At 35.1% G+C, this 22,904-nt stretch overlaps 1 protein-coding gene and 1 long non-coding RNA gene across 2 annotated transcripts; one reads left to right on the top strand and one right to left on the bottom strand.

The window, feature by feature from the left end:
• Positions 1 to 4,078: 4,078 nt before the first annotated feature.
• On the bottom strand, positions 4,079 to 7,093 carry LOC130051254 (uncharacterized). The gene is made up of 3 exons (XR_008799693.1): positions 6,965 to 7,093; positions 6,630 to 6,770; positions 4,079 to 4,637 (listed from the first exon to the last, which is right to left on the bottom strand). It is a non-coding gene; the product is annotated as an uncharacterized LOC130051254 (long non-coding RNA).
• Positions 7,094 to 8,496: 1,403 nt separating this feature from the next.
• On the top strand, positions 8,497 to 18,485 carry LOC125662393 (fibrinogen C domain-containing protein 1-B-like). Its single transcript, XM_048894603.2, has 5 exons — positions 8,497 to 10,355; positions 12,693 to 12,826; positions 13,040 to 13,136; positions 16,431 to 16,595; positions 17,038 to 18,485. The coding sequence occupies exons 1-5, from the start codon at positions 9,152 to 9,154 to the stop codon at positions 17,283 to 17,285; spliced, it is 1,848 nt and encodes a 615-aa protein (XP_048750560.2). The 5' UTR covers positions 8,497 to 9,151; the 3' UTR covers positions 17,286 to 18,485.
• The last annotated feature ends 4,419 nt before the right edge of the window (positions 18,486 to 22,904 follow it).

Genomic DNA, 22,904 nt, shown 5'->3' with positions numbered 1-22,904 from the left:
ACAGAACCGGTGATGGACCGCAACAGAACCGGTGATGGACCGTAACAGAACCGGTGATGGACCGCAACAGAACCGGTGATGGACCGTAACAGAACCGGTGATGGACCGCAACAGAACCGGTGATGGACCGCAACAGAACCGGTGATGGACCGTAACAGAACCGTTGATGGACCGCAACAGAACCGACGGACGGGTGTGTATACATGTGCGAGGACATTGTGTTTATCCCTGTCCAAATAGAAGACTCGAACGACGAATCGAAATGTTACTCATTCAACTACTGCTGCCAAAAAAGCAAGCCGATCGTACATTGGGACATGCTACAGGCCATCCCATCAAACCAACATTATTTGTAAATTTGAGAAACTTTTAGCTCAACTTAGATTAGACTGTGAAGTATAATACATGTTTTGTTTTAATGATAAAAATAGTTCACTTTTTTAAGCCATACAGCGTGATATTCTTCAATTTATTTGATCTGTCACTATAAATAAACGAATATATAAGGGTTACTAATACATCTTGTACAATGATGATGATATTTTGTGTAACAACAAAGAGAAAGTGTGTCAATTGGGAGTTACTAGAGTAGGCATAAGTGATAATTTCCTTACCCTTTGTACCACGAAATCGACTAACTGTTCTTTTTAACCAAAACAACAATGTCGAAGTAAGATCTATGTAAAATTATGACAAAGATGTCTTTTTCTCAGAAATTGTGTGAAGCTAATTGGAAAGAAGTGTTCTAAATTGATTACCGATGTTTATGGAGACTATCGGTGCTGTTTTACCCATAAAAGAAGTCCGTCTTAAACAACAAACCGAACTGTGGATCTACAATGACATTCGAACATATCCAAGTAAATGATAATCTACTGTATTTAGTAAATCACGGATTGATGAGGACCATTCGTTATATCGTAAAGCCAGAAAATATGTTTAATTAGTTTAATATTTCAATGATCAAGTAGAGGAAATAGAGGAAAAACTGGAACAATCCGAGATATCTTTGGAAATAATTAAAAAAAACAACCTTTGCCACAAACTTCAAAATTTGATACAAACGTGATGCTTGAAATCAATAATGAAAATTGTCATGATGCTTGTAAAGTAAAACACGGTAACAGAGAACTTCAAGGGCCAACGGAAAACAGTTCGTTATAACCAGATTTCGTTATATCCAATACTGTTTAGTTATTTTCCTATCATATAGGGTAATAAATATCACTTCACAATAAGCGTGAATTCGTTATAAGCGTATTTTACTGTGTAATAACTAATCACTTCAATCCATTTTCTACTATTATTGCTGTTTCTTTAGTGGATAAACTCCCTTTGGGGCAAAAGTTTATATTCTACTACATGTATTTCAAATGCAGCTAAACTGTTCTTTGATAACAGGAAAGAAAAAGAAGGGGGGGGGGAAACAAATCAGAAATGTGTATTAAAAATGCATCTGAAGAGTTTATACATTATAAGGAACTGTGTAATGGTAAGACCACAGGTTTAGTGTTTGTTCTGCTACTTTTGTGATATATGTGAACGACATGCAGGTCAGCGACTCAGCATTGACTCTGAATGTAAAGTACTTTTGTATGCAGATGACTCTTCTATTTTACTTTCTCACAGAGATCCAAAAGTGATTTCTCAAACACTGTCAATAATTTCATGATTGATTAGTTGACAATAAACCATCTCTCCACGTAGGAAAAACTGAATGTATGCTTTTTTGGACCAAGTAAGAAGGTGAAATTAATGGATGAAGATTCCTTTTACTATAAAATGTCATGGTTTCAAAAATTTAAACGAAAACATGAAAAGGTGAAGAAAACGAACAGTGGTCAATCTCATAACTCCTACAAGGAATACAAAATTACGGCGGGTGTGACCGGTCGACAAAGGATGCTTACTCCTCCTAGGCACCTGGTTCCACCTCTGGTATGTCCAGGGGTTCGTGTTTGCCCAACTCTTTGTTTTATTTTGTATTCCTTGTGGGAGTTATGAGATTGATCACTGATAGTTTTCTTCACTGTTCGATATTCTGTGAATACTATGAAACGACAAACTTTACTAGATGCATGTATGCATACAGAAAAAAACATGTTTGTAGCGATAAATGTAAAAATGAATGTAATGGTTTGAAAATATCACCTGTCTTTCTTTCCGAAAAAAGTCAAGTGCTGACCGCGTGGCTGTTTTATATAAGCATACCACGTGCTATTTTTCCAGCAGTTCTTAGACCTGTTTATATTGTTTATTGCATGGCTATTGGATCCCTGTGGCTCATAGGTATACTATGTACACTACAGGCACAGGACAGAGGATTTAGAAATACTACAATATGTATTATTATCAGAAAAAAAAGTTGTGACAGAAAAAAAATTAAGCAACCAAAAGTGAAACATCATTAATGACAGTTAACAAATTAGTGTTTCTCTTTGTTTTATAACTTTCAATAAATACTGAGAAAGCTTCTGAATAGTTTTAAAGTTATACACATTAAACAAATGTATAAGTTAGAAAATGGAAGGTTTCTTTCATGTAGATAAAAAAAAAATGCCAGGCACATAAGAGCAAAATGAAACTCGTCTTCTGTTTCTTGCAAACTACAAAATGAGCACTTGCATTCAATTCTGGGAAAGTTTTTGCACCATCCATTTTCAACATTCAAAGAATGTGCAGAAATTCGATATTTACATCATAATGACTTTTTCTTGTTCGACAATTACTTCACAAGATATCTTTCTAAACTATTAACTATCAACGATTTCTTTATATCAAATAAATTTCATCGAATTTTCAAAAACAGCCTCGTATTTTAAAGTAGTCATATCATTGCTATACATCGCAATCAAAAGTAAATGCGGAACCACACTTCCGTTTTCCAGTTAGTTTAACGATATCGGTTTTATTTTTACATGGCGATATGAATATCTGATATCGATTCCTTCCTTGGCGCTCTATCAGCTGTGACCAAATTATAAAAAGGGAAAGTTAAAGATAATTCAAGCTTTAAAAAAGAATCAGTGGGAAAAGCAAGACTGCATAAACGACATTTTGGCAGATGAAGGCATGTCAATTACATTGTAAATGTTCGTGAGACATTCAATTTGAAAGTACATTGACTATTCATATACTTGTAAAATCTTTGCAATGATTTGAGGTAATGCACATGTTTTCCAACATACGACACTATGACAGTCTTTGAAATTAGCGACTAGCCCGAAAACGAAGTCCAGTGAAATTGGAGTTGGGCTTGTAAAAGTAATCATGACCTGTACTATTCGTAAACAATTTTGTTTTTCATGTTTGGACTCACTATGTATACATTTTGAAATTTTTTTATTTCCAGTTATCAAAATAAATGATGATATATCATTCAATAAAGAGTACATAATATTTGTTGCTTATTATTCCCATTTGTTTGGGGAAATAATTATCATTAAGAAGAATTTTTTTTTTTCATTAATGTTCGTTAGATACGAGGAAGGGGTTATATATCTCCCTCTATATATATATATATATATATATATATATATATATATATTCGACTCCACTTTTTTGTCACAACTCTAAAACTTCATTGTTATTTCGGATTTCAAACATTTCGGTTGAGCATCACTGAAGAGACATTATTTGTCGAAATGCGCATCTGGTGCTTCAAAATTGGTACCGTATAAGTTTTACATATTATATATATATATAATATCCAACGATGACTAATTACACATGATCCACATTTAATTAATTACACTTTGCACTTTCGCCGTGTAGTTATATATATACATGTATATAAAGGCAAAAATAAAATCCTAAGATAGATCTTAGGACGTTGTTACATGTACATGTATACTCGTTACATTGTAAAATACCGTGTTCCCTTTATAATCTTTTAACAGCATGGGTGAATTTAATTGTTAAACGAAAGATTGAAGTATATAAGAATATGAATAGGAAGTTGAAGTATTACAATTTTAGTAACTTGTAATGGTTTAATGTATTTATAAGATTTAATACATTGTACTTCTTTTCTAAATTATGCTATTTATACAGAGAAAAACACCAACATAAAGCAGAATGCTTTGTTTAGATTTATTTTGGTGAACATTGGACGTGGCTTTTAAAAGTTTTGTGGGATGCCATTCAACACAAAACACATGGGCAAACCCACACAACATGATCAAATGCAAATACAACATCATTCAAATCATCAAAGGTTCACATATATATAGACTGCATAAAAAATGACCACCCCGGGTAAACCGCGAATGGTTACTTATTTATGGAAATTTATTTAAGCATACCAAGTAAAATTGGATGTTATCTACAAAACTCAACTGCATGACTATGCACATAAATGTCAATCCACCTCAAGCATACATAATGTTTCACATTCAGAGTTCACAGTTCAAATGTCACAAATTCAAAACATCATACCCAGGTTGTATGCCTCAGTCAATCCACATTAAGCATACGTACTTATTTCACATTCAGAGTTCAGAGTTCAAGTGTCACAATTTCACAAGATCATACCCAGGTTGTAGGCCTCAGTTGTTTTGGTGTGCACAAACGCCAGACGTGAAAAAGCCACGACAGAAATAGGGAATTCCACCTTTTAAGGCTCATGGAGAAAGAAACTGAAAAAGTAACAAGCAACAAAACGCCAGCAGAAAATAAATCATAATAACTTTAATGGACTGGGAGGGTGGGATATAACAGAAAAGCATTTTTAGAAAATCATATTGATCATCCCAAAGTAATGCACCTACTCTGTATCCGATGGAGGGTTGAAAAGGAGGCAGATCGTAAAGTTCCCGGTTTTTATAGTGCTTGAGCCGCAGGCCGAACCCGACCAAAATTAGAGAACGTTTTATCATAAAATAGATGATCTTATTTTACACGTTACTTTGTATTTCAAAAGTTACGCGGGGTTTGTGTACCATTTGATTACAGAAATTACTAATTTGAATATAGCATACAATAATAGGATTGATGCGTTCATTACAAGTTCGCAACATGCTGAATTTAAGTAAAGTTCCATAAACGAGGGCGTGGGTGGGTTGGGGAAACCAGAGACACAGGTGATACATGTACTTGTGGAAACTTACATGTATAACGAACGTCGCATTAATCAATTCGACTATATATACTGCGCGTGAAAGCCTTCCTACGTGGAAAAAAAAACCCAATTACTGAATGAAACGAAAAAGTATGAAAACTCCCAAAGATAAGAACGTGAAGAAATGAATTTATCCACCACTGCTTTTGTGTCTAAAAATATTCGAATGCCTTTACTTGTGACTTCAGAGCAGCTTTGAAGTCCGTGTGTTCAAATAAATCGGTGTCAAAATACTTTTAAATGAGGAGAAAAGACAGTTCTAAACAAAACTCCAGTTTTCAATGCAATGAAGGAAACTTGGGGAAATGTAAATTCTAAAGTCAATGCAGTAAATTAAAAGAAATATGTTCGGTCGGGGAACGAAATGGAGGGAAAAGTTGTCTGTGGCATATTCTAAACGAATATTGAGTTCATCATAAAGATCACATGTCTCGGTCATCGTCGCTAGCCAAAGGTTTACGATCCACTCCGCTTTTCTACAACCCTTAGCTGCGTTAGGAGATTTTCCGTAGCTTTCAGTGGTGTCCTCTAGCGGATGGAGAAAACAAACTCTGTTTGGATTACATCATGTTCAACCAATTAAATTCGTTTTTATCTATATTTTGTGTGTTGATCAAATAAAAATGGTTGCGCACAGTGAGTTACACGCTGTTTTATGCAAAGCCTCATAGCACAGCCTACACACCGGGGTGTTGTATGGAGACTATGAAAATCTGATTAAATGGAAGTGTTTTGAAGACGATGACTTACTGTTTACACATTCCATCGTCTTGCATGTGGTGTAATGTAACATGCTATCTGATCAGATGCAGGAGATTTGGCATGCATCCAATCATATGCAGAAAATTGTTGACACGAAAATCATGCTAATACAGCCAAGGGTTGTAGAGAAGCGGAACGGATCGTAAACCCTTGGCTAGCAAAGATGACGTCGCGGTATACGAAGCTTATCAATAAAGTCCACATCCTCCATATAGTCTAATATAATGTTCTATCCCTGAAAACATGTCTCCCTGGATCAGGTAAAAAGAGTTAGCTGTAGTCAAAGTAAGTGTGCCAAGATCGACCTAACAATCGGTATGAAACACGTCAGAGACCGTATACAGGTGATAATGGAAATATTGCTAAATAAACATGGGAATTTGACGATTGAGAAGCTGAAATCATCCCTTTTGTCATAAAGTTGATTTGTTAGTTTGCCGTCAACATCCATTTTCAATAAAATATCTAAGTACGAAGCAAATATGGAGGACTCTGTTTTTCCATTGTCAAAGAATACAAAAACAATAATTACGCATAACGATTTTTGTACATCTAAGATTGTCTGTAGATTTTAGTTGAATGTATAAATCTATCGATTTGTCTAGGGAAATTCGTTGATGGAAAAATAATACTATCTAAATTTGACATACATAATGTGGGGTCACAACCAATACTAGATACTAGTAAAATTCTGTTCTGAGATTTGAATACTAGTATACAGTACAATATAGTAAAAGGTGACACTCACCTTCTACGCAGTCTGAAGAACACGGAGAACATATACTGTCACCTAATGCTTCCCCCGTGTATTGTCCCGTTTCTACTCTACTTGGTAGTATACCACATCTTTATTGTGCAAGTAGCAATCTTTGATATTTTGTAAATGTTCCTGAAAAGATAATTTTCAGGTCTAAAATTTGTTTTCATATCTTTATATAAACGTAACTTAAGAAGCTGATTTACTTTTACGAGCCACCTATTTTCATAAGTATGATGCAAATTGTTCTCAGACTCACCAGTGTCACATAATAATAACATATTATACATATTTTCAATATTAATTTTATAGATTCAAATACTCACTTTATTTGTGATATGTAGATAGACTTATTACATGTATGTCCCATAAAAAACGCATTCTTTGTAATCATCTAACTGTTTTGCAATGATAGTAGATGATTCCAGTATCGTAATACGTTTTTACAGTGCCTGTGGTAAGGAAACTTCCATCCGGATTCGTAATGTAATTCCCGGTAAAGTAATACATCTATGGATACTCAGATAAAAATAAAATGCGCAATTATGAACCATGAAAGGTGAATATAACCAACAGTGATTTATAAAGAATACAAAATTAAAAATCCATTTAAAAAATCATCATACTCAGGACATGCTCTCACGTATCGAATCAGTTGAGAATATAAACACCATATGCAGATGATAATAAATGATATATTGCTGCATGAATATGAGTTGTTAATTTGCCGTTAACGTCTATGTTCAATAAATCATCATGTATGAAGCAGATGTGAAAGACTCTGTGTTGCCTTTCATTTTGTGTTCACTGGGATATATCGAATTGACAAATGAGTGAAATATCGGTAGATAAAACGTTGTCGATACATCTACACGTCGAGTTGAAGGTCATAGCAAGAGATTTTTTTCTTCTCACTTAGAAGCTTTTGGATAAATTCTGTCTCGTAAGAATATAAAAACAGGTCAGCTAATAAAGAAGCACAATTCGTGCCCGTGAGAATTCCAACAGACTGTTGGAAGACCTGATCACTAAAGACTACATAAATATCGTCAGTGAGGAACTCAAAAACCTTTTTTAATATCAACTTTAGAGTACCTGTGTGTAGAATGAAAATGTTGTTTAAGAAAGTAAATTTTTGGATAACTGATCACAAGATTATGATTATTTCCGTGTTCCACTTCTATTGAAGAAGCAGCTTTCTAAAATGTCAAAAAGCATAGTCTTTAATTTATTGCGACTTATGATTGTGTAAAGTGTCGAAAAGTCATACGTTTTGATGTTGCTTTTGGACAAGTTTTGAGATTTTGAAATTACTAAATGTTCTTTAAAATTAGATTTTTTTAAATATTTACATGTAATTTACAACACTTCTCGCATATGCTGTGGCACAATACGTTTGAAGTTTCTCCTTCACTCCAGTTAAAAGTTTGCTGAGAAGAAAAGATAGAGGTTTGGTAGAACACTTACTGGGTCCTATTGTGGAATCATTAGAATTTGTGGTGGCTCAATTTTAGTAGAATTCGTGGGTACCCCTCACCCACGAATTTACATCCTCAACGAATAGAGACAACTAGTATACGAGAATCTTGCAAATATATAAATCCACGAAATTACGTCCTCACGAACCCGTAAAAATTCAGCAATCCACGAAAATTGGCCCCCACGAATTAAAAAGATTCTACAGTATACTGGATACTAATGTTACAAAAACTTATGGTTCGAGGTTTTTCGTGCAAAATCGCTCTTGATAGCAAGTCCAACAAGATACTAGAATTTATTATTAGGATTGTCAAGGAACTTTCAATTTGAATGTCCGGTATTTTCAGATAAAATCAGCTTTTTTATTCGTTATTGGAGGGAGACAAACGAGTTAATACTATGAAATCATTTTAATTAGTGGGACTCAATGTTCGTGAAATGAGATTTTTCGTTGGAATGTGGTTTTGCCTATATGGTTTCTGTACATTGATAGTTTAATATATTGTGTATTTCGTTGTGGTTTGAAATTTCTGGGATAAAGGTAGATACAAAATTCACGAAAAATTGAGCCTCTTCGAAATGTAATAATTCTACAATATAATGGATTGTAATTTGTACTACATCTAATGAATGGGACCTGTTTGAAGATGTAGTTTGAAACTGGTTTAAGCACAGTAAATTACGATGAGTATGACAAATGTCAAATGATGGGGTTTTGTGTGTGTGTGTGTGTCAATTTTGGAATGTTTAGTACTTGTATAAAGTTTTGACGTGACTGATCCTTAAATACCACTTATGTCTTTCTCGCTAAACTTAAGTGATCTACTAGAGCATAAATACGGTACAAGCACACTAAGTAGCGGCGGGATGGTGTTGTGAATCAATAATAACCTTGTGTTGGTTAGATACAGGCTGTTTTAGTTTTCATTGAAGGTGTCAAAACTTCTTAAAGGAAACCGTGTTATAAATTTTACATACCTAGCATATTTAACCATTTCATCTTGAAGTACACAGAAGTTGAATTATTCCGGAGAATGTGTGGGAAAATCAGACTGCAGGTTATTTCGCTTTGGATATTTGTGTTACATGCAGTGAACGGACAATGGTTGTATAACGAGAATCCAAATACACAGAATGAGAATCAAGCAGCACAGTTCCTAAAAACAGAAATACAACACATCACACAAAACATAGAAAGAAATGTAATTCAAACACTGGAGGGTATGCAGAATAAAATGGAGGAGAGGATCAGCGAAGTGGTAGACAAAATCCAGAAGGAAAAAATGGGGACAGAAAGTACTATTGTCAGAAATCTAAGCAGATCCATCGCTGAGCAACAAGATCTCATTAACACAATGAAAACACAGTTTCCATCGGGTATCAGTGGTAAACGAGGACTGTTGGAGACAATTCGTGAAATAATGGTTACTTTGAAAGGCATCGAAAGAAAAGTCCAAGGTGTGGACTCTATCAAACAATCTCTAGATAATCTTACCACTGAAATTGAAAATGGAAACTCCCAAAGACGAAAGATGGTAAATCTTCTCATTCATGTCAATAAAAGTCTGTCTGATGTAAAGACGAGACAGGGTGACTTAAGGGAAGAATTAGTGTCTGTTCTCACTAATGTGTCTTATAAGGTCGATTCAGGCGGTGTAGATAATGTTGTCAACGAATTAATGAACGCTATTGATTACCTAACCGTTCAAATGAACTCAATTGGTGAATTTAATAATTCAAGGAGCATTGCTAATCCTGATATAAACTATCTCATTGGGAACTTCAGTAGTTTGATGACACCACCAGAAAATTTTCAGAGAGAACTCAGCATGCTGAATTCCAATATAGCCTCTGTACTTGAGTTGAAAAACCAAACAGACTCTACAAAGAAAGTTATGGAGAAACTAACTATGATGAACGAAAAGCTTGAAAGTGTCGATGAAATAGGCGAAACTCTGTCCAATCTAACAGATCTATTTGAAAGCGAAAGGTCTAAAAGAGAAAATATGTTAACGCTTATAAGAAACACGGTTGGTCTTGTGTCAGATGTTAAGAACAAACAAGAATCAATTAGCGAGGAAATGAATGATTTGAAAATGAACCAGTCCTTTATAACTGAATTGAATCGACTAAAGAACATGGTGGAGGATTTAATTGGGAATGTTACAGGAAACTATAACAACACCCAAAAGAGTACATGTAATCATACACGCGAAGCCGTAGCAAACAGCATAACAGGTATATGAATGTTCTACCAAACCCCTATACTATCTTTACCGAAATATAAACTACACGTGTAATCACATACATATTAGGACACCACAGAGTCGTCCACTTCTGCTTCATACTTAGATATTTTATTGAAAGTAGAAATTAACGGCAAACTGACAACTCAACTGTATGACAAACGGGATGATTTCAGCTTCTCCATTGTCAACTCCCCATATTTATGTAGCAATATTCCATTATCACCTGCATATGGTGTTTATATATCTCAACTGCTTCGATATGCAAGAGCTTGTTCTGCGTATAGTCTTTAAATCGAGGTAAGCTACTGACAAACAAGTTGATGGTACAGGGATTTCAACAGTCTCGATTGAAGTTAGCATTTCGCAAATTCTATAGTCATTATAACGATCTAGTTCGTCAATAAACCTATCATTGGGTCAAATGCTGTCTGATGTGTTTCATACCGATTGTTAAGCCGTTCTTGGCACACTGATTTTGACTGCGGATACCTGATTAGGATATAGGGCTCACGGCGGGTGCGACCGGTCAACAGTGTATGCTTACTCCTCCTAGGCACCTGATCCCACCTCTGGTGTGTCCAGGGGTCCGTGTTTACCCAGCTATCTATTTTGTATTGCTTATAGGAGTTATGAGATTGATCACTGCTCGTTATCTTCACCTTGCATTGTGCCACAACATATGCGAGAAGTTTGGTAAATAAAATGTTAATTCTCAAAATTTCAGAGAACAGTTACTAAATTTGAAATCGCAAAACTTTTCCCAAGTGAACAGCATCAAAACGCACGGTCTTTAAATTTAATACTTTATACCACCATTTCGCACGATAAATTTAAGAATTGTGGTAAGTCATCCAATAAAAACCCCGTAACATGCCAGTCAGCTTTTACACATACTGTAAGAGCTTAGAAGTTGATATAAAACGATGCTGGAGTCCTCATTGATAATTTCGTTTTCTTTGGGGATCAGGTCTGTCAACAGTCTGTTGGAATTCTCATGGGCAAAGACTGCGCTTATCTATTAGCTCACCTGTTTTTTGTGATCTTATGACGCAGAAGTTATTTAAAAACTTCAACATGACATGAAGAAATATCTTGCTGTGACCTTCAAATCGACATTTAGATATATCAAAGTTTTATCAATCAACAATATTAACTTTCATTCATGAAAGGTGAAGATAACGAACAGTGATACATTGATTTGACATACCCCAGGGACCGGTCGCGGTAGTTCGGTTGTAGAGCGTTCGCTTTGTAACCAGAAGATCGTGCGTTCGAGCTCTCGTGTTATGGCCGTGTCAATCCTAAGACGTAAACATGGGTAGCAATTGCTTCTTTGTCAAGCGCTCAACATTTAGAAGTAAGTTTCATAGGTATTTTGGATACGATCTTCAAAACAGAGGTCCTGTGTCGCGGCAGGCTAACCTCACTATTATGACACTGAGCACTAAACATTTAAATTACATTCAAATCAAAATTTACAGTATTTCATCTACAGCTAATGACCTGGTCAAGGCATGGGGCTCACGGCGGGTGTGACCGGTCGACAGGGGATGCTTATTCCTCCTATGCACCTGATCCCACCTCTGGTATGTCCAAGGATCTGTGTTTGCCCAACTCTTTACTTTGTATTCCTTATAGGAGTTATGAGATTGATCACTGTTCGTTATCTTCACCTTTCATTAGTGAAAAATTCTCGACGGGACGTACAAGGAACAACCTCCTCAGTGAACTAAAAATAAGACCTCATATTTGGATGTTCATCTAAACATTGACAAACGGAATGACTTCAGCTTCTCCATCGTCAACTTCCCCTATTTATGTAGTATTATTCCACTATCATCTGCATATGGTGTTTATGTCTTTCAACAAATTCGACACACCAGGGGATGTTCTGTGTATGATAAATTTTTAACCTGATGTCGGATATTGACAAATAAGTTAATGTTACAGGGGTTTTAACAGTTTCGTTTAAAGCCTGCATTTTACAAATGCTATGGTCGTTATAATGATCTTATTTGCAAATTAATATAACCTGGCATTAGGAGGTGTTCATATCAAATATTAGGCTGTTCTTTACATACTGGTTTTGACTACGGATTATTCCGCTTATCTGATTAAGATAGATGACTCATGATGGATGTGACCAGTCAACGAAGGATGCTTATTACTCCTAGGCGTCTGATCCCACGTCCGGTGTTTCTAGGGGTCCATGTTGGCCGTAATTCTTAATATTGTTTATGAGATTTATCAATGTTCGTTATCTTCACCTTTTTCTTCATGAACTAAAGAGTATTGAAAATAATTTCTGTACATTTTTTCAATGCAGGTACCGACTGTGCCGATATATTAAAGAAATTCCCAGAGACCCAAGGCAAAAATGGCATTTTCGATATCACTACTTTACAGAACGATACGAAAAGAGTCTATTGTGACATGACAACAGACAAAGGCGGATGGACGGTACTCTCTCTATATTTTACTCCTATGAAATCATCTGAAGAATGACTATTTTTCATTTCAGCTGTCCAATGGCGTTTAACGCCAACCTTTCAATATCACAATTTAGATTTTTTGAAAACAAATCAAATTGATGTTATAGAGGAAAGCATTAAAAGTTTAACTTCCAACTCAATGGGGTGGGAAAACTAACCAGCTAATTGTTTTTGCAATTAGGTTATACAACAGAGGGTTGAGGAGTTGATGGATTTTTACCGGAACTGGTCGGAATATAGAAATGGTTTTGGTAAGCCGGGCGGCAATTATTGGATAGGTACGAGTATAAATTCTTTTTAAGATGAAAGTAATAACATACATGTACTACCATATAGTAGGTTTATTCCGCGGGTCTAAAATTTGGCGATTTGCTGGCTGAAAGTTATACTAATAATTTTAGCGGAATAAATTTTGGTGGACAGGGAAGAGTTGTCTCTCTTACAAATACTGAAGTCGCATGGTTGCATATTTGACAAGTGAAATTTTGGCGGAAAGCTATCTAATTGCTAAAATAAGCCAAATCTATAACCCCATGGAAAAAAAACCCGCTATACAGTATTAAATAATGATAGCATATGTATAAATTACTTTCAAAGCAAAACACAAACAGTAGTTTACTTGTAAAATATATTATACATATGTTACAAACGAGAGTCTAAGCCAAAAAAAAGACGACTTCAATGCTTTCAAGGTCTTTTTTAAGAGAGCCTTAGCAAACTGTACTGACACACGAAAATAAACGCAAATACACATCTGGTATAAATTGTGTCATCCAATTATGTCTCGACCTTTTTTCTTTTCTTTTTCTCTGATCCATCATACTTAAACCTTTAGGAATATCAACTGCACGAATGTCAGTTGTATTTTATCAGATGTAAGGATATCTACAGCAGTGATATCAAACGTAGGGATATTAACCATAGGGATATCAGATGTAGGAATATCAGATGTAGGAATATCAGATGTAGGAATATCAACTGTAGGAATATCAACTGTAGGAATATCAGATGTGGGAATATCAACTGTTGGGATATCAGATGTAAGAATATCAACTGTAGGAATATCAACTGTAGAAATATCAACTGTAGGAATATCAACTGTAGGAATATCAACTGTAGGAATATCAGATGTAGGAATATCAACTGTAGGAATATCAGATGTAGAAATATCAACTGTAGGAATATCAGATGTGGGAATATCAGATGTAGGAATATCAACTGTAGGAATATCAGATGTAGGAATACCAGGTGTAGGAATATCAACTGTAGGAATATCAACTGTAGAAATATCAACTGTAGGAATATCAACTGTATGAATACCAGATGTAGGAATATCAACTGTAGGAATATCAACTGTAGGAATATCAGATGTAAGAATATCAGATGTAGAAATATCAACTGTAGGAATATCAGATGTGGGAATATCAGATGTAGGAATATCAACTGTAGGAATATCAGATGTAGGAATACCAAATGTAGGAATATCAACTGTAGGAATATCAACTGTAGGAATATCAGATGTAGGAATATCAGATGTAGAAATATCAACTGTAGGAATATCAGATGTGGGAATATCAGATGTAGGAATACCAGATGTAGGAATATCAACTGTAGGAATATCAGATGTAGAAATATCAACTGTAGGACTATCAGATGTGGGAATATCAGATGTAGAAATATCAGATGTAGGAATATCAACTGTAGGAATATCAGATGTAGAAATATCAGATGTAGGAATATCAGATGTAGGAGTATCAACTGTAGGAATATCAGATGTAGAAATATCAACTGTAGGAATATCAGATGTGGGAATATCAGATGTAGGAATACCAGATGTAGGAATATCAACTGTAGGAATATCAGATGTAGGAATATCAACTGTAGGAATATCAGATGTACGAATATAACTGTAGGAATATCAACTGTAGGAACATCAGATGTAGGAATATCAGATGTACGAATATCAACTGTAGGAATATCAACTGTAGGAACATCAGATGTAGGAATATCAGATGTAGGAATATCAGCTGTAGGATTATCAACTGTAGGAATATCAACTGTAGGAATATCAGATGTAGGAATATCAGATGTAGGAGCATCAGATGTAGGAATATCAGATGTAGGAGTATCAACTGTAGGAATATCAGATGTAGAAATATATAGGAATATCAGATGTAGGAATATCAGATGTAGAAATATCAGATGTACGAATATTTACTGTAGGAATATCAACTGTAGGAATATCAGATGTAGGAGCATCAGATGTAGGAGTATCAACTGTAGGAATATCAGATGTAGAAATATATAGGAATATCAGATGTAGGAATATCAGATGTAGAAATATCAGATGTACGAATATTTACTGTAGGAATATCAACTGTAGGAATATCAGACGTAGGAATATCAGATGTAGGAGCATCAGCTGTACGAATATCAACTGTGGGAATATCAACTGTAGGAATATCAACTGTAGGAATATCAGCTGTAGGAATATCAACTGTAGGGATATCAACTGTAGGAACATCAGATGTAGGAATATCAACTGTAGGGACATCAACTGTAGGAATATCAGATGTACGAATATCAACTGTAGGGATATCAGATGTAGGAATATCAACTGTTGGGATATCAGATGTAGGAATATCAACTGTAGGGATATCAGATATAGGAATATCAACTGTAAGGATATCAGATGTGGGGATATCGACTGTAGGAATATCAGATGTGGGGATATCGACTGTAGGAACATCAGATGTAGGAATATCAGATTTAGGAATATTAACTGTAGGAATATCAGATTTAGTAATATCAACAGTAGGACTATCAGATGTACGAATATCAACTGTAGGAATATCAGATGTAGGAATATCAACTGTAGGAATATCAACTGTAGGAATATCAGATGTAGGAATATCAAATGTAGGAATATCAACTGTAGGAATATCAACTGTAGGAATATCAGTTGTAGGACTATCAGATGTAGGAGCATCAGCTGTATGTGTATATATTTAACGATACCTTACATTTTTGATCGGTTATTCTGTTTCCCAATACAATCTGAATAATCTTTATTTTTCTACTCTAGATATGCATTATATCGTCCAATCTCTAGATTTTTTCTCATTTAATGTTTGACTCTTTATCTCACTTTTTTGTATAAAGTTTTTTTACGTAATTTTGTACATATTTAGTTTTCTTTTTTAAAAAACGATCACGCTTGTACATTACTGTGGAATCAATAGAATTCGTGGTGGCTCAATTTTCGTGGAATCCGTGGGTACCCCTCATCCACAAATTTACATCCTCAACGAATAAAGAATTATAATTACATTCCAGAGTTATATTTCTTACAAATATATAAATCCACGAAATTACGTCCCCACGAACCCGTAAAAATCCAACAATCCACGAAAATTGTCCCCCACGAATTTAAATGATTCTACAGTATTTCAAAGTATATTAATTTTCCATGTCTATTCAATATAATAGTTAGAAAGAATACACATACTTGTGGTCCTGTAGAATGTATATAAATATACAGTTTATATCATTTATATATGATATTTCTATAGGGCTCGAAACAATGCACAGTCTTACGTCCAAGAAAACATACGAACTACGAGCTGACATGCAAAGATTCAATGATGACAAGGCCTATGCAAAGTACTCGACATTCTCAGTAGGAGATGAGGCGGACAAATACGAATTGAAAGTTCTGGGGTACACTGGAAACGCTGGTATGTATATACACTATACATTGAGTTAAGATAATTGATTCTATTGATTAATGAAGTTGAGAGGGAAAGAGAGATGTACATTAATGTCATCATAACAATTGGCATATTCTTGAAATTACAAGAATTTAACAAATCCAACTACATATACGATCCAATTACAGTGTGTGTACTTAGAACATACAGGCCTCCGTAAACGGGTGGTGAATCAAAATAACGACCAGAAAAAAAACCCAAAACCCCATTAAGTCACTTCGTTTTAAGAGATAATCTTGACTTTACATAATTTACTTTATGCTAATCCAAGGCAGCATTGCAGCTCTATTTATTTCCATATAAATCATAATAGAAAACACGTTTATCGATTATTTCAAATGACGAAAACGATGCAAGTCATAAAAATAAACACTGGAAAATGTCTCTTACATGTGCTTAACGTTTGCAGGGGACAGCATGACATACAGTAATGGTATGAAATTCTCAACACTAGACCGAGACAACGATAAGGACAGTGGAAATTGCGCCACCTATTGGAAGACTGCCTGGTGGTTCAAATCTTGCTTCTATGCCAATCCTAATGGTCAGTATACAAACTCAGAAAAAAGTGGCTGGAAATACGTAGTGTGGTACCATTGGAAAAACAAAAACATTTCACTGAAGAATATCAAGTTCATGATTCGACCAAGGACTTAACCGAACTCGGACATCTGGATCGCCCTCTAAAATCTACTATATGTAGGGACAGACAAATCTATATCTTTCTTTTTAATCCTTATAAATACGATATTCCTATTTTTATATACCCGTATTCTTTCCCAGAGGTTTTTACTTATGAATAAATCTAACTGCATGTGAGCCTTGCTTTGATTAATGCAGACACATTATATTGATGTCGTTAAACTTAACATAAACTGTGAAACTAGTTGTTGCTGCCAAGTATTTTTCAATAACCATCATTAATTTTACTGGCTTTATTTCAATTCAAAAACTAATAAAATAACTCAATGCTACTAATATTCGTAGTTTGTTATTCTCATGGGTCCTGCTAAGATAGCTTGCAATGTGCGGTCTCTATTGTATGTCGGGTAGAAAAACAAAAAACAATTTCACCCCATTGAGGCCAAGTTAAATCCCCTACCCTCTACCTTTTTGTACCGAAAAAAAAATGCGAAAAATCAATTTGAATTCTCTTTCGTGTATGATCGGATGCTCTCCAGTATTTTCTGTCATCATGCATTTTATTACATCGTATTAGAAATACATGTAGCAAACACCATGTACAATTCTAAAATCACTAGAGGAAAGTCGTTCTGTAGCAAACACCATGTACAGTTTTAAAATCACTAGAGGAAAGTTGTTCTGTAGCAAACACCATATACAATTCTAAAATCACTAGAGGAAAGTCGTTCTGTAGCAAACACCATATACAATTCTAAAATCACTAGAGGAAAGTCCTTCTGTAGCAAACACCATGTACAATTCTAAAATCACTAGAGGAAAGTCCTTCTGTAGCAAACACCATGTACAATTCTAAAATCACTAGAGGAAAGTCGTTCTACCCATTACGGCTAAAAAGTAATACAGTTTATAAATTCTGCTTTGCAATGAAAATAAAACTGAGAAAAAAATTCGCAAACCGGCTTTTATTCTACAAATTAGGACAAAATCTGTAATAAACGATAATAAATGCAACTACTGCCAACTTTTTGGAAACTGAAAGTATGGAAATAAGAACTTGAACTGACTTTGACACATGAAAAGAACCGGGACATACAAAAAACATCGATTTTCAAAGCGTCTGTTTTGCATCTTTAAATGAAAACATTATTCATATGTAGCTTCAGATAAAATGCCATAGATATGATACTAAAATAAAATTATTTTCAAAGGATATTTTTTGTACCTTTGTTTCAAGGTAACTGTGTTTTGTGGAAGAATGCAGATCGTTATGACCAATACGAGAAATCAAAATGACTCAGAACCGAATTAACGACCCCTCAAACATGACGTTCTGTCGCTATTCTGTGTATTGTGATACAAAATGGCTTCAAATTTTTTTCTGGAAAAAAAAATCAAAAGCAGGCGGACAAGTATTTTCCGTACACATACGTGTGTGTGAGAGAGAAAGAAGTTCATCCTCTGTGTCTCAACAAAGGTGTCCACACAAATTAGCATACATTAAATGAAAGGCGAAGATAACGAACAGTGATCTATCTTATAACTCCTATAAGCAATACAAAATAGAGAGTTGGGCACACACGGATCCCTGGACACACCAGAGGTGGGACCAGGTGCCTAGGAGGACTGATGAAAAGTAATGTAAAACTTATATGGTACCAATGTTGATGCACCAGATGCGCATTTCGACAAATCATATCTCTTCAGTGATGCTCAACCGAAATGTTTGAAATCCGAAATAACAATGAAGTTTTAGAGCTATTATAGGGAAAACAGTGTGCCAAAAAAGTGGAGTCAAATTCGTCTAAGGATAAGAGCTATGCGTGAGGGAGATAATCCTTAATTTTGAAATGAATTTCTAAATTTTATAACAGCAATTAAATATACATCCGTATTTTCAAGCAAATAACGAAGTACTTAGCTACTGGGCTGTAGAGACCCTCGGGGACTAACAGTCCACCAGCAGAGGCCTCGACCCAGGGGTCATAATGTAAAACTTATACGGTACCAATTTTGATGCACCAGATGCGCATTTCGACAAATCATGTAAGCAATCCCTGTCGACCGGTCACACCCGCCGTGAGCCCTATATCTTGATCAGGTAAACGGAGTTATCCGTAGTCAAAATCATTGTGCCAAGAACGGCATAACAAACGGTATGAAACATGTCAGACAGCATTTGACCCAATAATTGGTTGTACTGTATCAAATATTATCATTTCCATTCAACTTTGCACAATCGAAATTTCTACTCAAATTTTCTCTTCCATATCAAAGAGTGTTTTATGCTAAAACAGGGCATTGAAATCCATCTCCATCGCTATATATAAAATCACAGTCCAATACCTGTACAAATAAAACGATTCTGAATACACCGATCCACTACACATCGATAAGCCCCGCCCATTGTAGTTACGTCTTAGCGACGCTTCCGGATCGGACATTCTATAGTAAACACGGTGGACGAAATCAATCTTCTACAGCTTTTTCCCAAAATACCTCTGGAGATTACCAAGAGCGTAAAGGAGAGAGGGTACACTTATTTTATCAATGGATATGTTCATGCATTTGTGTTATATTCATCCAATCATGAATGAAAGGTGAAGATAACGAACAGTGATCAATCTCATAACTCCTATAAGCAATACAAAATAGATAGTTGGGCAAACACGGACCCCTGGACACACCAGAGGTGGGATCAGGTGCCTAGGAGGAGTAAGCATCCCCTGTCGACCAGTCACACCCGCCGTGAGCCCTATAACCTGATCAGGTAAACGGAATTATCCGTAGTCTACATCAGTGTACCAAGAACGTCCTAGCAATCGGTATGAAACATTCCAGACAGCATTTGACCCAATGATAGGTTGTATTGACGAACTAGATCGTTATAACGACCATAGAATTTGCGAAATACTGACATCAATCGAGACTGTTGAAACCCCTGTACCATCAACTTGTTTGTCAGTAGCTTGCCTCGATTTAAAAACTGACCATACGCAGAACCAGCTCTTGCGATATAGCGACAAAATGATATACGCAAAAGTGAACTTCCACACAAGATCAATATGACAATTACTCTCACAACATCGACTATTACCAATAGTCATTGTTCATGCAAAACGATGTATGTACCTAAACTGAAAGATCTAGATGTCCATCATATAAAAAGATGTGTTTGTGAAAGACAAATGTCCCCGATAATGGCCAATTCTGAAGATGGCCAAGGTCACAAGGACCAATATATTGGTACCAGTAGAAAGATCTTGTTACAAGACATGCTCATGTACAATGTGAAAGCTCTAATATTTACCATTTAGAAGTTATGACCAATGTAAAAAATAAAAATAAAAGTAGGTCAAATGTCAAGGTCAAAAGATAGTACTAACGGAAAGGTATTGTCACAAGGAATACTCATGTGAAATATCAAAGCTCTATGACTTACTGTTCAAAAGTTATTAGCAAGGTTAAAGTTTTCAAAAAGTAGGTCAAACTCCAAGGTGAAGGTCATAGGGTAAATAATGTTGGTACCCACAGAATGGTATTGTCACAAGGAATACTCATGTGAAATATCAAAGCTCTATCACTTACTGTTCATGTTATTAGGAAGGTTAAAGTTTCAGACAGAATGTCAGAATTACAGGATTGCAGAATGACGGACAGGACAAAAACAATATGCCCCCCCCCCCCCTCCCTTCGATCACGGGGGCATAAAAAATCTATGAAGTACTCAATAAATCTATTACGAAACGTACATGTTTAGTATTCCTCCCTTTAGAGTAAGTGGTACTTGTACTTGTTCGTATGTTGTTGACGCGATGTATTCATTGATACACTACAACAACCTTGGCTTGATTGAAATACCCTCGGCCCTTTCATGTACTAGTATACCACAACAGTGGCATAAACCTCGTGGACCTAAAATAAACCCTGAACCGGTTGCTGCCATGATCTTTTGCCAGCCTAAACAGATTCCAAGTAAAGAAGGCCTGTCCATAGCTTAATGCCAAACATGGGGTACTGGCAAATCATTTCTAATTTTGAAATTATATTTTTATACGAAACAAGTTACCTGGAAAGCCATTTTCAAACAAGAGGTACTATGAGCAATGCTCACTAAGAATATCCCCCGCTTACCCCAATTTCCAAAAAGGTGTTGTTAATAGGTATACTATTATACAACCTTCTGCAATGCATAACTTTTAACTGTAACTATTAGAAATCAAATTACCGAGTATGCTATCTCTAAACCGACATGTTAATACCCAAAGTTTTTTGGGTAGAAACGCGATTGAATGCAAGTGAATTGCTAAACATTTGTCATGAAAATCATATATTATTTAGAAATGTCGATTATATGTCCTTAAGGTCGATCGATCCTCATGTGATGTCATAGGTTTTTGCAAAAATCTTAATAATTTAAACTTTGTGCCTGATAGAAATATATCTTTCTGAGGAATTTTATTCACTGGATATAATAAAAAATCTGGTAAACTATTGATACTGAAAAAGTTTATATTTTCCATAGATAATCAATTATTTATGACTTTAAAAATGTTGACAAGGGCAATAACTCCTATGCTGGAATTTCCTCTACTGGATGTCTATTATACATTGGTTTCCATAATATCCACAATTAATCTATACATATTTATGAATTAGTAGTTTTTTTGAAACTGTTGATATTTAAATGTTGTCATTTCAACAAGTTTTTATCTATTTTTATTATTCAGTTTAACGAAAATGTGTGATTTTCTGATGTTGATGTATACTTCTGTTTTTGTATGTCTGACATCTTTAAAAAGATGGCAACATATACATTTTCTTTGGTTATTAATTAAATTTAAACTATATTGAGTGGAAATTGATAAAGTTTTTCCACTTTTAGCCATTAATATTGATAAGTCACATGAGGATGGAGCTACCTTAAGTGAGAAAACACCATAAAACAGTTCTCACTATTTTAGATAGTATAATTAAATAAGTGTTGATTAATTGAAGTCATATAATCACCTTAGAGTTTAGATAAAACTGAATCTAGATAAGAATACATATATTTAAGTAAGTTATTACCTACCGTAAGAAAAGGGTTTGAATAAGATTTCATTCAAACATATAATTTAAGGAATACATATTGCAGCTTTTGATATACTTGCATATATTCATTTTGGTATCTATCTTACAGTAAATATAAATACTATTTATTGATTTTGTAGGAAGTGTCATATATAATATGAGTGTAGAAAAGAAAGGGCATGACTAAAACTTGGGTAGTCTCTTCTCTAGGAGTACGCCTAACCTTTTGACCCCAAAGTTGATAGGCAACATCTTCGTCCCATGGGTAGTCCATATGTATGATATGGTAACTGTAGGTGGAAAGGATAATGCTTTAGAGTCCGGAAACCTTAATGCTACTTCGATGTCCAGTGCGTTTGACCTTTCGACCCCAAATTCAATAGTGAACATCTTCGTCCCATGCGTAGTCCATATGTATGATATGGTGACTGTAAGTGGAAAGGATAACGCTTTAGAGCCCGGAAACCATTGCGTCTACAGACGGACAACCCGATTCCAGTATACCCTCACAACTTTGTTACGAGGGGTATAATTATATAATACACATACTATTAAGTACTC

The sequence above is a fragment of the Ostrea edulis genome, chromosome 1 (assembly GCF_947568905.1).
Source record: "Ostrea edulis chromosome 1, xbOstEdul1.1, whole genome shotgun sequence".
Taxonomy (NCBI): Eukaryota; Metazoa; Mollusca; class Bivalvia; order Ostreida; family Ostreidae; genus Ostrea; species Ostrea edulis.
This window is presented reverse-complemented; position numbering and strand designations above follow the sequence as displayed.